Source organism: Thrips palmi, unplaced genomic scaffold (genome assembly GCF_012932325.1).
Source record: "Thrips palmi isolate BJ-2018 unplaced genomic scaffold, TpBJ-2018v1 HiC_scaffold_2, whole genome shotgun sequence".
NCBI lineage: Eukaryota > Metazoa > Arthropoda > Insecta > Thysanoptera > Thripidae > Thrips > Thrips palmi.
This window is the reverse complement of record NW_023144629.1, coordinates 2,598,441-2,613,637: the sequence shown is the minus strand read 5'-3', so window position 1 is coordinate 2,613,637 and position 15,197 is coordinate 2,598,441. Positions and strand designations below refer to the sequence as shown.

Here is a 15,197-nt window from a genome sequence, read left to right as displayed (position 1 = left end):
GCAGAGGACCGCCGGCGCCGGGGGGAGTCGAACCCATGACGTCCTAATGGGAGAACACTCCGCAGGGATGGGTGCAGGCGCGGGGCGCCATAGTATATTCAGGTCATGAGGCGTCGTTGCTGTGGCGAGGCGGGGCGGGGCGAGGCGGGGCGGGGCGGGGCGGGGCGGGGCGGGGTGAGGCGGGCCAGGGTGGGGCGGGGCGTCCCTCCGTATTTGCATCGGATGATTTGAATGTCTGCAGAAGGCAACGCCGTGAGGTAGCAACAGAAGGGGAGGGGGGGGGAGGTCTGTTCCCCGGAACGCGCAGAGAAGCTTCCCTGAAGGTACCGACACTGTGATGAGGTGGATCCGCCAGGAAAACCTGGAATGGAAGAAAAGGAGGGGGAGGAGAAGAAGTGAGCAGGAGAGCGATAGCCGAGTGGCTCGATTGAGCGGAAACGGAAGGAGAGGAGACAAGTCGAGACCGCGAGACAGAGAGAGACAGAGCGAGAGGGAGCGAGACAGAGCGAGACAGAGTGAGGCAGAGAAAGACAGAGCGAGGCAGAGAAAGACAGAAGGGCGTGAAGAACCACAATTCACGCGATTCCGTTGAAAACTGGCGACGGCTCAGATTGGGTTTGATGGCGCGATCCCGCAAAACACGTCCTCGAGACCGCCGCCGCGGAGTCTGATCCCGAACAGCGCTTCGTCGCTCTGTCTCTCTCGCACCCCTTGCCGATCGCGTCGAGAGAGCGGGAGAGACAGAGCGACGGAGCACTGTTTGGAATCACGGCGGATTGGAGTGCCAATTTAACTTCACACTCTCAATCGGCGCCTGACTTCCTAGGATCTGCTTGAAAAAGAGGGACTTGAAAATAAAGGAGGGGAGAGAGAGAGAGCACTGTGAGAAAAAAGTACGGAAAAAGTACGGAACATTGTCCGGTCAATAATTTGCCTGGACCGTCTGTACTTGCCAACTACGGAACGTTCCGTACCTTTTTTTCCGTACCCATTTACCTGGGTTCATATGGAGCAAGTACGGAACGTTCCGTACTTTTCTCCGTACCTCCGTACTATATTTTTCTGTACCATTTCCGTACAAAAGTACGGAATTTTTTACAGTGAGAGAGAGAGAAGAGAGGAGGGAGCGAATGCTCTCTTTGGACCAGGGAGTGTATTTCACTGCGTATTTCCAAAAAGACATGCGCGCCATATGGCTAGCAGCGTTGCCGTAGGTCTGGCTTAGTGGGCCTCGTGCCGCCCCACTGGCCATTGGCCGCTCCCACCGGCTTTTGCAGCCTTTTGGCGTCTTTCACGGAACGGAAAGAAACTGCAGGGGTTCCCGTTCATCTGGAAAATCTGGCTGAAAAAATGTTCAACGCTGAAAGTCAGTTTACAGTGTTCATCCACGCTCTAAATGTCTGACGGCGAAATGCTGCACCAACGGACTATAGTGGAGCACGAAAAGAAATAATTCGACAAAATACCTACATAAGGTACAAACGTGTTTTCAGAGGTAAGTTACAAAGTCAGCTGCACCACCCATATGATACGGAGACTTTTCACCATAATATGGAGGATCTTGGCCGTACGGAAGACTCTTAAAGTGCAGCGAGCAAATTAAAATTCCAGGCTTTGCGACACCCGCGGCGACGTAAAAACGCGAAACGACGCGCCGCGTCGAGCGATCGATTTCCGTCCCGAGGACCGAGGGCCCAAGGGAAGGACGAAGGACAGCAGACTGAGAGTCGTTTTCGTCGCTCTGTCTCTCTCGCTCCTATTCGGGGCGCCCACTGCGAGAGAGACCGACGATCCTCGGAATCAGTCTGCCGGGAGTGTTTCTCGGAGGGTGATGAGGTCGCCTCGATTTTGGAATTGTAACTCCTAAGGGCGAAGGGCACCGCTGCCAGGAGGATTTGATTAAATTTCTAGAGGGCCCGCTCGCAACTGCGCGGAACTTAGAATGCAACTTGGCGCCGAGGCGTCGCTCAGAGGCGAGGCGAGGCGGGGCGGGGCGGGGCGGGGGCTCCTCAACTCGGCAGCATCCAGCATGGCCACGCCGGGCTCCGACGTTTTTCGCGCGGGTTGCGCTGTAAGTTCCGTGCTGGGTGTACTCTGTAAATCGGGCCTCGGCACAGTGGGCCAGAAGACCGGTGGTGGAGGCGGTCAAAATACCGGACGCGTTTCGAGATCCAGAGACGCTAATTGGGACTCGAACCGAACGTGTGACCCCGCTAATTGATTGCTCTTAGAACGAGGAATCCATTGGTGGGGTCAAACGCTCGGTTCGAGTCCTGTTTAGCGGACTCTGGAGCTCAAAACGCGTCTAGAGTTTTGGCCGCGGGCGCCGGTCTTCTCGCCCGCTGTGCTCAGCCGCGCGGAAGCAAGAAGGAGAGGAAAGTTGAAAAGAGGAAGTACCCGGTGCGCTGCGGGATGATTGCGAACAGAGCTTCCTCCGTCACTCTGTCTCTCTCGCGCTCGTGGGGCTGCTCGATGGGGCGCGAGAGAGAAGGAGCGACGGCGCTGCCGCGGCCGGAGAGTCCGGAGCCGAGCGCCTCGGAGGTAGGCAGCCAGGCCCCTGCAGGCACGCCTGCACTCACGTTGCCTACCCTCGACTTCGCAGGCGCTGTGCCCCGGCCGCCTCGCCACGCCACCTTCACTGCAGCCGCTACACTGGTACGCAAAAAGACTTCCCATCGCACAGTAGGCCAGAAGAGCGGCGGCGGTCTTCAAAACACATCAGATGTTTTCATCACATCCTTGTAAGGAAAATTAGCCTTGAAATTGTCATCAAGTGACTCAATTTTCACAGTGTAAGGATTTGTTTTTTTTACACAAAATCTGAACAAAACCCGCCGAAAACTCGTACAAAATATCAACACCGGATTAGTTGTTTTTTTTTTTTTCAGAATTTTACGAAGATCCCGGGCCCGGGCAAATTTCGAACCAACAGGCTTTATCGCGGGAATTTTCAAAAAAGGTTAACTCTCAGCACTCTAATCACATCTCCCCAGACGCAGATGGGATGGGGCCCCGCTGGCCCCACCGGCGCCGCTCCGGTGGGCGGCCGCGCCGGGCTACGCGCCGCTACGGCCATGGCCGATGGATATTGAGTCGAAATCCTTAAGGGCCTCCTCTCTTCACGGCGCGTCGCTTACAATAACCGAATCATCCGGGAGGGGGCCGGGCGTGATTCGTGATTGACAATCCGGGCAGAAAATGAAGAGAATGAACCGGGGAGCCATTTGGGCGTCATTAGAGCCGGGAGGGGCGAGGGCAGGAGCCCCACACTGCCAAGAAGAGGAAAGGAGAAAAAAGAAGAAAAGAAAGAGGAGCAACCGATTCCAGGAGGCCGCTTCATAGTGGGCCGGAAGCCCGGCGCCGGAGGCCAAAACTCGAGACGCGCTTTGAGCTTTTGGCAAAACTTGTGAGGATTTTTATCATTTTTCACTCAAATTTTCAATGGGAAGCTCCTGTTGTGCAGTATAGCGGGAAAAGAGGTTGAAGCAAGTTCGTTGGTCCTCAGGGAAGTGTTGTCTATAAACTCTATCCTCTCCTACCTGTAGTCATTGTTTATTTTTTGTGAATTTGAAATTCTTTTGCTTTTTATTGCAGGGGCTGGTGCTGATGCGCGGTGCGCCCCAGTTAGCAGACAAGGAAGCAGGCGGAGCAGGCGGAGGAGACGCCACGCCGGGGCGGGGCGGGGCGGGGCGGGGCGGGGCGGGTCGGGGCGGCCGGGTCGGCGACCCCGGAGCCAACTTTAGCCCGCTTTAGTCTCGCCACAACACGTCACTTCAGGACGTCCTGCAGGACGCCGGCCGGTCCGCAGACTGATTCCGAGAGTCGTTTTCGTGGCCCTGCCTCCCTCGCACCTATACGGGACGGGAGTGCGAGAGAGGCAGAGCGGCGAAAACGACTCTCGGAATCGTCTGCTCGTCTCCGCAGCTTGCCGTTCGGTCTAGAGGTCTAGCCGCACTATATTACCTTTCGCGGAGCGATATCCTATCCAGTGGGCTGTGGACTCCACTCCTTGGCTCTGTCGCGTACACTGGCAGAAAACAGTGCGCTAAAATCAGGTGCGGATACAGGGGGAGGGGGACAATGGGGGTTCCCCCCCCCCTTATAGCCCCTAGATAGCCGCCTGAAAGGTAGACAAAAAGTGGTACTTTGCCCCTGTAAGTTGGCAAAAAGTGCTCTCCCCCCCCCCCCTAGGCCGCCTCTGGATCCGCCTCATTCAGAGCATGGCGCAGGTTTTGTTTGCTGTCGGCGCTTTCGGCACGTGACATCTGCAGCTGCGGGAATGAGTGGAGTGGAGCCGCCAGAAAAGAGGAAAATAAAAATTGCGGTGGGGGATGAGGTTCTTTTATTGGCTGTCAGAGGATGCGTCGTGTGTGTGTGTGGGTGTGTAGGCGTTGTGTCCGCACGCCATTCTGTGCGGCTGCGGAGTTTTCCCGCACGTCGATGCTGTGTCGAACTGTTTTTCAGTTCAGCGACGTCGTGTTGCTCGTTGCGCACGCCGCCGGCCATGTGTGTGTGTGTGTGTGTGTTTGATCGCATGCACAGTTGCGTCCCGGCCGCCGCTCCACCGGCCGCAGCAACCAGACTGTATGAAAAATAAAACTAGTGCATCAATAATCCATCACGTCAAATGTCTTTTTTTCCCTCTCCGGAATCCCCCCCTGGCAGACCATGAACTAACGCGCGTTCCCGCGCCAACTTTCAGATCACGCTAATGGCGGGAAAACCAAGAACACGCACAAAAACGCGGCGAGACTCGGCGAGAACCTAACCTAACCTGACTCAACATGAACTGACCTAACCTAACATGAACTGACCTAACGTAACATGAATTGACCTAACCTAACACGAACTGACGTAACCTAACACTGACCTAAACTAACACGGCCTAACCTAACTTTGGGACCGAGGGGCCGATCTCCCCCTGACATGTGCTTGAGGGAATGTCGTCCCGTCGGGCCGCTGCCCGGCCGTCGTGCGGGTTTCAGCGATATTGATTTCACATTGACCTAAGACACCTAATCCCGGCACCCTCCCGTCCCGGTCTGCCAGCCTGCCAGCCACCCCTCACGTCCGCAGCGACCCGCCTCTCTCCTCCCCTCCCCCTCCCCTCCCCCTCCCCTTCCCCTATCCCTTCGCAGCCACAGCGCGCTACCGGTTGTAAAGAGGCCGGGGTTTACTGCCCACGCATAAAACTGGCGCCATGCTGCCTCTATGCAAGTGAGTGCAGCACCAGCATCCTCGCTGCAAGGGCGGAGAGAGGGAGGACGAAGAACGGAGGAGGAAGGACGAAAGAAAATAGGCGAAGGACGAAGTAAGGATGAAGAACAGGGAGGAGGAAGATAAGGCAGAAAGAGGAAGGAAGACAGAAAACAGATGAAAGAAGAACGAAGAAAGATAAAGGAAGTAGAAGGAAGATGGAAGAAGGAAGAAATAAGAAAGAAGAAGGAAGAAAGAAGAAAGGAGAAGGAAGAAGAAAAAGGGAGATGGAAGAAAAAAGAAAGAAAGAAAGAAAGAAAGAAAGAAAGAAAGAAAGAAAGAAAGAAAGAAAGAAAGAAAGAAAGAAAGAAAGAAAGAAAGAAAGAAAGAAAGAAAGAAAGAAAGAAAGAAAGAAAGAAAGAAAGAAAGAAAGAAAGAAAGAAAGAAAGAAAGAAAGAAAGAAAGAAAGAAAGAAGGACGGAGGGCTGGAGGAGGCGGATGAGAGTGCGGCGCAGGCAAGGCCTGGCAAGGGCTGCTTGCCCTGTACTCTGTACCGCGCCTCGCCGCCTTGCCGCCTCGCCGCCTGCATTGTCCCCATATTGATCTCCCCTTCGGCACCTGCCTGCATTTCGATTCAGCGGCGCCGGGATTCCCCGCCAAGTCGCCGTAGCGCGTGCCCGGGCATGATGCGGGGCAAGCCGCGAGGAGCCGCGGGGAACTTACATTATTTACAGCGCGTTATTTACAGTGCGTCTCGAGCTCCTCGGCTCGCCGGCCGGCGGCCCTCGATGGGGTAGCAGCGTGGCAGCCCCTTTGGAGCTTCCGCGGATCGCCCCCCGCTCCGTCCCGCCCCGCCCCGCCCCGCCCCGCCCCGCCCCGCCCCGGTGGGGCCGGCCTCTTTGAGCGCGGTCGGTATGGAGATGGCGCCGCTCGGCGAACGTCTATTTGCCGTGTGTCCTGACTGTCCTGCGGACCGATTCCGAGAGTCGCCTTCGTCGCTCTGTCTCCCTCGCACTCACGGGGCGTCCCCTTCTAGCTGCGAGAGAGACAGAGCGACGAAGGCGACTCTCGGAATCGGTCTGCCGGGCGTCCTGTTTGAGGACCGACAGTGTGGTGGCTGCAAAGCAGTCCGACTCACAAAGCGGCAAAGCGCACGCACTGCGATCGTATCGCGTCTCTCGCTTTTCTCACCGGCTGCATGTGTTTGAGTGCGTATGGGTCGGAATGGGGTCGGGGACCTGTGCTGCCACCTAGGTAGGCGAAAATACAGTGCAGCGCCCGTGTCGAAAGGGTTGCCAACCTCTCAGCCTGCCAGGCCCGGCAAACTGAGAGTAGTTTTCGTCACTCTGTGTCTCTCGCACTCATGGGGCGTTCCGTATAAGTGCGAGAGAGACAGAGCGACGAAAACGACTCTCGGAATGAGTCTGCACGCGGGGCGACTAGCGAGCCGTACCTCCGCGTCGACGTCACCCTTCCCTTCGCCTTGCTTCGCCTCCAACGCGAATCAGTTCCCCTCCTTAGCCACGCCGGGAGACAAGAGAGCGGGAGAGCGGGAGAGCGAGAGAGCGAGAGAGAGAGAGAGAGAGAGAGAGAGAGAGAGAGAGAGAGAGAGAGAGAGAGAGAGAGAGAGAGAGAGAGAGAGAGAGAGAGAGAGAGCGGGGGAGAAAGAAGTCCGAGACAAAGGCCTCCACCTCCGCGACTCGGGCTGGGCGGAGGGCGGAGCGGCCTAGCCGCCAGATTGCGAAGGATCATTCCGTCGCTCTGTCTCTCTCGCACTCATGGGGCGTCCCGTAGGGGTGCGAGAGAGACAGAGCGACGAAACGAGCCTTCGGAATCACGGCGGCCAGGCCGCCAGGCCGGGCTGGGCCCCAAGCCGAGAGGCCCGGGGGGAGCGTGGCTCCGCGGGGACCGTCCCGGGCTTCCCTTTCAAACCCGCAGACTGATTCCGAGAGTCGTTTTCGTCGCTCTGCCTCTCTCGCACCCATACGGGACGCCCCATGTGCGAGAGGGACAGAGCGACGAAAGCGACTCTCGGAATCGGCCGGGCCGCACCAGAGTCCCATATCGTGAGGTAATTGAAAGAGGAACGGGGAGGGAATTTGGCAACACAACGGGGAGCGCGACGTCTTGACAATCGCGACGCGGGGGCGGCTGCAGACTGATTCCGAGAGTCGTCGCTCTGTCTCCCTCGCACCCATGGGTCGCCCCGTGTGAGCGCGAGAGAGACAGAGCGACGAAAACGACCTTCGGAACCAGTCTGCAGGGGCGGGGCGGGGCACAGTGGGCCAGAAGACCGGTGGGGGCGGCCAAAACTCTAGACGCGTTTTGAGCTCCAGAGTCGCTAAATGGGACTCGAACCGAACGTGTGACCCCACCAATGGATTGCTCGTTCGGAGAGCAATCCATTGGTGGGGTCACATGTTCGGTTCGAGTCCCGTTTAGCGACTCTGGAGCTCAAAACGCGTCTAGAGTTGTGGCCGCCTCCACCGGTCTTTTGGCCCACTGTGCGGGGCGGCGGCGGGGCGGTGTGACGAGGAGGACGAAGTCAGCGGCAGCGGGCGGTTAAATATGCACAGCGTCGGTACATCTTGCACACTGGCGGAGGGAAAGAAGTAAAGGGAGTTAGGAAACATAACAAGAATAACGCACAATGCCAAAGTACTCCGACCGGGGCGGGGGCACGCCGCCACGCCACGGCGTTGTTGCTTTTATTTTACTTTTGTTTTTGCTCGGCGGCGCTGCAGCGCGCTGGGGCGGAAAGAAGATTGGAGGCGATGGAGCTTGCACGGAAAGGCCGGGGGAAGGGGCGGGGGGCTCCATTTTCCCAGCGTGTTCCTTAGTGTGTCAACCAAACACCCCGCGGTGAAGGGGTGAGGGGAGGGGATAGACCGATAGAACGGGCGAATAGGACGGGGTAGGACGGGTACCAAATGAAACCGGAGCGGTGCAGGCCGCCTTGCGGAAAAGGGTTTGGCGCCACCAGAGCCGCCCGAGCAGAGAGCCCTTCGGATTGGGATTGGGATTCAAAATCGAATCTGAATCGGGGCAAAGCGGTGCCGGTGCGTTGCGCACCCCTGCCGGGACACACGCACGGGCGCAGCGTGTCGGTGTGCGTGTGGGCGGGTATAGTAGAGCACCTCCCCGCCAGCCAGCAGCAGGTCTGTTTCCGAAAACTGCTTCCACCGCGGTCTTCTAGCACAGCGGTTCTCAACCTTTTTCGTCTCGCGACCCCAAATTTGTAGCCAAATATTTCCGCGACCCCTGAGGAAAAATTTCGCAACCCCAGGCGACCCCTCCTTTAGAATGCCTTTGTTACGGAGTGCGATTATGCGCCTTAGTTTGGGAGCAGTATTGGCTCAAAGTTGATAAAAACGATCAAAAATGCCTGAAAAATCGTGTTTTGGGCCGACTTTAAGCAGCCACTGCGTCTGATCCGAGGCGGTATTTCGTCCTCCCTCAACGGGCAATTTGTATTTGGACCTTCCTTTTGCATGCCTTTAAAACGGAAAGCGATTATCTGCCTTAGTTTGGGAGCAGTACTGCCGCAAAGTTGATCAGAACGGTCAAAAATGCCTTTAAAGTCGGTTTTGATCAACTTTGAAACAATACTGCACCCAAACTAAGGCGAATAATCGCACGCCGTAACAAACGCATGCTAAAGGAAGGTCCAAAGACCAAATGCCCGTTGAGAAAGTACGAAGGCCCGCCTCGGATCGGACGCAGTAGCTGCTTAAAGTCGGCCAAAAACACGACCCCAGGCGACCCCAGCCATACCTCGCCGCGACCCCTCAAAATTCACGGACGTCTGCTCTAGCACCCCAAGTAACCCCAAGTGGTCTTCTTTGTCGCTCTGTCTCTTTATCATCCACACGGGACGCCCCATGAGTGCGAGAGAGACACGGCGACGAAAACACTCTCGGAATCATAGACTGCTGGCGGGTCCTCGCTGCTGCTCTTTGCGCTGCGCGCCCCGCGCCGCGTCTAGACATTGCGGTGCGCGACCCTCCCCAACGACTCCACGAGGCCGCGGGGCCGCGGTCCTCCACGGCCTCGGCGTCTCGGCCCGGGCAGGCCGCGCGGGCCCTACCGCGGACTGAGTGCCACGCCACGGGGCGCTGAGGTCGCGCACGGCGGTTCGAACCCTCTGTCTCGTGTAGCAGCCTCACTCCGATGTTTCCACCGATCTGTCTCTCTCGCACTCATACGGCGACGCCCAATGAGTGCGCCCACTCTGTCTCTCTCGCACTCTTGGGGCGTCCGGCATAGGTGCGAGGCGAGAGAGACAGAGCGACTCTCGGAATCAATCTGCAACCTGCAGCTGCGCGGTCTGATTTGAATCCAGCGCCAGCCCGCCAGGCCGGCACAGTGGTCGCACAGAGCGCGCCACCGTAGCGCACAACGCGGCGACGAGCTTCTCTCCGCGCACGCTAGAGCGCGCGGCAGTCAGCGTGCGAGCGCGCCGGCCGCGTCGGCGAAGCGAAGCGACGCAGACCAGACCTCGCAGCGCGTGGCGCGGCGCGGCGCAGACCCGGCGGGCTGCACTCGAAATGCCGCATCTCTCTGACGGCGTCCTCGTCCAACGCGACGCTGCGCGACGCCCACCGGCCGGTGCGACAGAGACGGCGCGTCGCCGCGTCTGCATTCCGGAGCCGTCTGCTGCTGCTGGCGCGGCGGCCCTAGGCGGCCCGGCGAGCCGACGGCAGAGAGAGACAGGCAGCTGTTTTTGAACGTTGCGACACGGCCCGACGCCCGGCCCGACGCCCGGCCCGACGCCCGGCCCGACCCGACGCCAGCGAGCTTCGGCGCCCCGGCTTCCCTCGCCTCGCCTCGAATCGGCGTCGTGCCCCGCCACTCCCCGCCACGCCCCCGAGCCCCCCGAAGAGCGTCGGCGAGCGCGGCGTCGCCGTCGGCCTGCCGTCCCGTCGGCCTCCCGTGGCGTTCGCTGTTCGCCGGTTTGCGGGTCGCGGCGCGCTCGGCTCGGCTCGGCTCGACGCGGCTGTCCCGGCTGGGCCGCTCGGCCCGCGCGCTCGGCTCGGCTTGGCTTCGGCGCGGCAGCGCGGCCGGCGCGGCGCGGGCGCGTCCCCCCCGCGCGCCCCTCAGTCCCCTCCCGGAGTTGCTGCGAGCCAGACGTCGGCCGTGAGGTCCGCTCAGCCGGTCTGCGAGCCTTGTCCTTGCCGAAGCCGAAGTCATACACGACTATGGCTGCGGTCGAACGCTGCACCGGCAACAGCAGCAACGAGAGCGGTGCAGTGTAGTGTCGCGAGTGTCTGGGCGCCACCATTTACGCCCCGAAGACTCCGTGTGTGTGCGTGTGTGTGTGTAATGTGACAGGATCCAACCAAGTGTCTGTGTGACTTGAACTGATCCGCAAAGCTCAGGGCCTGCTTTACCTCCTTCAAGCGCTCAGATGCTGAGCGCTGCCGTGCCGGGCACAACGAGCGACGAGGGCCCACGAGCACCCTATCGTCATGGAGACCCTCGGCGGTAAGCGCCAGGGCTGCAACCCGCACCTCAAGAAAGTCCTCAAGTCGTACCAGCTGAGCGCCCAGCGCAGCCTGCACGGCCCCAGCACGCTGGCCTCGCTGGGCTCGCTGCCAAGCTCGCTGCCAAGCCCCACGGTGCTGGTGTCCCCGCCGGCGCAGCCCGCGCCCGCGGCGGACACCAAGGTGACGCCTGCGGAAGTCCGCGCGCCGGCCCCAACATCGTCGTCGTCGCCGCCGCCGTCGCCGTCGCCGTCCCCGGCGGCGGCCCGGTCGCGCTCGCCGTCGCCGGCGGCGCCGCGGTCCCCCGCGGGCAGTGGCAGCAGCGGCAGCAGCCTGGAGGTGCCGGCGCCGCCGTCGCCCCGCCCCTTCATCCACAGCCTGCCGCTGCTGTCGGCGGCGGACCGCGGCGACGGCGGCCGCGCCGAGCGCCTGGACACGGACCTGGAGGGCCAGGCCATCGCCTGCTTCGTGGTGGGCGGCGAGAAGCGCCTGTGCCTGCCCCAGGTGCTCAACCTGGTGCTGCGGGACTTCTCCCTGGGCCAGATCAACTCCGTCTGCGATGAGCTGCACATCTACTGCAGCCGCTCCAACCCCGAGCAGCTGGAGGAGCTGCAGGCGACGGGCGACCTGCCGATGACGGCCGCGTCGTGCGGCCTCATCACGCAGACGGACGCCGAGCGGCTGTGCGCCGCGCTACTGCCGCGCGGCGTGCCCTGCGCCTCCAAGACCCTGGCGGACGGCTTCCACGTGTACCACGAGTGCTTCGGACGCGCGCAGGGGCTGTGCCGGCCCGACGAGCCGCTGCAGCGCTCCATCGAGTGCCTCGAGTGCCGCCTGCTTTTCGGGCCGCAGCAGTTCGTCTCGCACGCGCACCGCCACCCGGAGACCTCCACGGTGCACTGGGGCTTCGACTCGGCCAACTGGCGGGCCTACCTGCTGCTGGCCGAGGACCAAGACAGCCAGGAGGAGCTGCGGAAGAGGCTGGCCGTCTACAAGGAGCGCGCCAGGGAGCGGCTCAAGAGGAAACAGGTGAGTGTCACGTGGACCGCGACGTCCGCGACCCGCGGGACGTGAATGGCATGGCGGCGTCTCGGAATCGCCAAACGGCATGAATGAATGCCGAATCGGCGACGCGATTCGCACTACACGCCGACCGATTCCGAGAGTCGTCGCTCTGTCTCTCTCGCACTCACGGGGCGCCCCGCCGCACAGGTGCGAGAGAGGCAGCGCGACGAGAACGACTCTCGGAATCCGTCTGCTGTCGCGGCCATGGGCGCCAAAATTGAAACGGCAATGATAAGGCCCGGCCCGGCGGCACGCGGCGCGACGGCCGCCGGTTTCGTCACGCCGAGGCGGCTAGACGAGACGGCACTGTACCTTCACCTCCAAAAGTCACGTATGCAGGTGCGAAACGGTACTTGCAGGCCTCACACCTCGGTGTCGGTGTCAAAGTTGACGTAAGGCGAATTGAACCAATGGCCAGCAGGCCAGCGCCACGGTGACTCGGCTCGATCTAATCTGCGCGTCGTCTGTGACGTTCGACGTGCCTAAGTCTGTGATGCTAGACGTGTCAAAGTCCGTGACAAAGTGTCACACGCCGAAGTCTGTGACGCTGGACATGCCAAATCCTGTGACAAAGTGTCACATGCTGAAGTCTGTGACGCTGGACATGCCAAAGTCCGTGACAAAGTCTGTGACGCTTGACGTGCCAAAGTCTGTGACGTTCGACGTGCCAAACAGCACCAGAACACCCAAAGGCCGGAGGGGTGCAGTGCACGAAGGCCCCTGCCAATCTGGCCAGACTGGTTCCGAGAGTCGTTTTTCGTCGCCCTGTCTCTCTCACACCAACACGGTGTGCGAGACAGCGTCGGCGACTCTCGGAATCAGTCTTCTCCCCCTGAACCTACGGTGAGCGAGACCCTCCGCCACCTGCCATCGTGGTCGCCGGCTCTGCGTGGCTGTGCGTGGCGGTGCCAGCTGGTGAAGCTGCCTGGAGGGCTCGCCTTCTGGCGGCCTGGACGTTTGGCACGTCAAACCGCCCGTGTCCGGTCCGATGGCCCGCGCGCGAAGCACAGCGCGAAGCACAGCGCGAAGCACAGCGCGAAGCGCCAAACGCCCATCCATCCTCCGTGGGGCTGGGCCGGCCGGCGTGATGCCGGGTCGGACGGGTGCCGCGGCATCACGCCGGCCGGGACCCGCTTCCGAAAGGCGTCTCTCTCACCCGCGCGGCGCGGCGAGCGACAGAGAGGGAGAGAGGGTCTCCCGAATCGGCCCCCCGCCATTTGGAGGCGAGTCATTGCTCGCGTGGGCAGGGCACGCCACGGCAGGGCACGCCACGGCAGGGCAGGGCAGGGCTGGGCGGGCCGTGTGGTCCAAAGGCCCCGCCGCCGCCGCGCCGCGCCACGCCTCTCCAGCCGGTTCCTCTTCAAGGACATGACATGGGCATGGCGGCCGGCTCGCGCGCTACGCCGCCTAGGCCGGCACCGCCTAGGCCCCAGTCCGGTCCCTTGGAACTTGGAACGGCCGGTCAAATCGGCCGCCCCGCCCGGGGGAAACGCCTCGCATGGGAACGGCCTGCAGAGTGATTCCGGACATCGGTGTCGTCGCTCCGTCTCCCTCGCACCCACGGTGCGCCCCGTGCGAGCGCGAGCGAGACGGAGCGACGAAACGGCTCTAGGATTCCGTGGTGGAAAATGGCCCGGCCACGCTTCGCTTCTACGAGTGTGGCGGCGGCCGAAGCAAAAGTGACGCACCAGAGCGGCGTTGTTGCTCGCGTTGTTGTGTTCCGCGCCCTGCCTGCCGTACTGCAGGGCGACAGTGCTCCCGTCGCTCTGTCTCTCTCGCACCCTCACGGGGCGCCCCATGAGTGCGAGAGAGAGGCACCCTCCCCGCGGCTTCACCCCTGACTCCAGCCGGACTCGGCCGGACCCTCTCTGTATATTGCGCGAAATTGGACCCCCTCCCTCGCAGTCCTCACCGGCAGAGAGGGTTGGCCGCTAGCCCTGCTGGCCCACTGTACGCCTCAATTTTTCTCTCGCTCTGTCTCTCTCTCTATCCGCGGCGTGGCCGCGTAAGCGAGATCCGGTCGGCACACGTGGGGCCGTAGTCACTGCGATGCGACCCCGCGCCGGACTCCGGCGGCGATTGGCGGCGCCGGAGGGTGCGTCTCTCTCGCACTCACCGAGCGTCGCGAAGAGTGCGAGCGAGACGGAGCGACCCTTCCGGATGCGATCTGCTGGCCGCGCCGCCGCGGTCGCGGAGCTGCGGCTCCCCTCCCCTCCGTGTCGTCACCGTCATCCCCTTGCTGCCGCCCTGCCCGTCAAGGCCGCCACTGCGGTCAGGACGGTCGGACTCGCTGCAGCAGTGCTGCCCGAACGCACCCCTCTGCACGGCAGGCTGATTCCGGGAGTCGTGCTCGTCGCTCTGTCTCTCTCGCACTCATGGGGCGCGCCGTATGGGTGCGAGAGAGACAGAGCGACCAAATCGACTCGCGGAATCAGTCTGCTGTACCGCTCTCTCTCTCTCTCTCTAGCGAAATCTGGCGGGAGTTTGTTGTTGTTTGAACTGCAGCCGAAGCGGGCGGCCGGTCGGGCCGGACGGCTGTGGGAAGGCTGCAGGTGGACGCTGCCGTGCCGCCATGCGCCGCGGTGGCGCGGCCGATCCGTCGCGGCGCTATCTGAGTCCGCACGGCGCCCTTCTCTCCCCGTCTCTCTCGCACCCCATGCTGGCCGGCCCCTGAGTGCGAGAGAGACAGGCGGCGTCTGCCTGCACTGCTCTGCACTGCTCTGCAGGCCGGCCTGTCGCTAGGCGCCAGACGCCGGCGGCGTGGCTGCGGCGTGGCTTGGCGGGGCGGGGCGGGGTGATCGTCAGGCGCCGCGACGCCGCACTAAAGAATGCCTAATTATTGCCCAGGTCTGAATTACTCCTAACTGGCTTCACCCTTTCATTGACCCCGCGCGTGTGCTTGTCTGCGCGCCTGTCTGTCTGTCTGTCTGTCTGTCTGCCTGTCTGTCTGCCTGTCTGTCTGTCTGTCTGCCTGTCTGTCGGTCTGTCTGTCTGTCTGTCTGTCTATCTATTAGCCCCTCTCTCCCGTGGTAGAGCATGCTCGGGTGTCTAGTTCCTAGGCGACTAAGGTGCCCAGATTCTGGGCACCTTCGGCATCTCAGTCGCTGCTGAGCCATGGGTGAAGGCAGGTTTCTTAATGGTTTTTGTCCACCCCGAGACTGGGCGACAAAGGTGCCCAGAAACTGGGCGACATTTGGCACCCTAGAAAGTGGGGCGGGTGACAAAGGCGCCCAGTTTCTGGGCACCCCATATTTAGAGTGTAGTCGCGTCATGAGGGAAGGGTGGTCACGTACACTCTGAGTACAGTATACTCACCTGCGAAGCGCTGCTGTGAAATATTGCCGGAAGGATTTGGCTGCATTTTAAGTTGTCAAGACTTTAGCTCCACTGAGGAAACCTTTCCAACTATTTCAGACCTTACAAAGCAAAGCAGTTTGTTAGAAGGAAATATTT

General features: G+C 61.1%; 1 protein-coding gene across 1 annotated transcript in view; it reads left to right on the top strand.

Annotated features, from left to right (window-relative positions):
- Positions 1 to 10,296: 10,296 nt before the first annotated feature.
- The window catches only part of LOC117647353 (ski oncogene), a 42,715-nt gene continuing 37,814 nt past the window's right edge, over positions 10,297 to 15,197 (top strand). The window contains exons 1-2 of the mRNA XM_034389072.1: positions 10,297 to 10,867; positions 11,057 to 11,708. Coding sequence (XP_034244963.1) covers positions 10,665 to 10,867; positions 11,057 to 11,708 — 855 coding nt within the window. The 5' untranslated portion in view covers positions 10,297 to 10,664. The remainder of the gene's footprint in view (positions 10,868 to 11,056; positions 11,709 to 15,197) is intronic.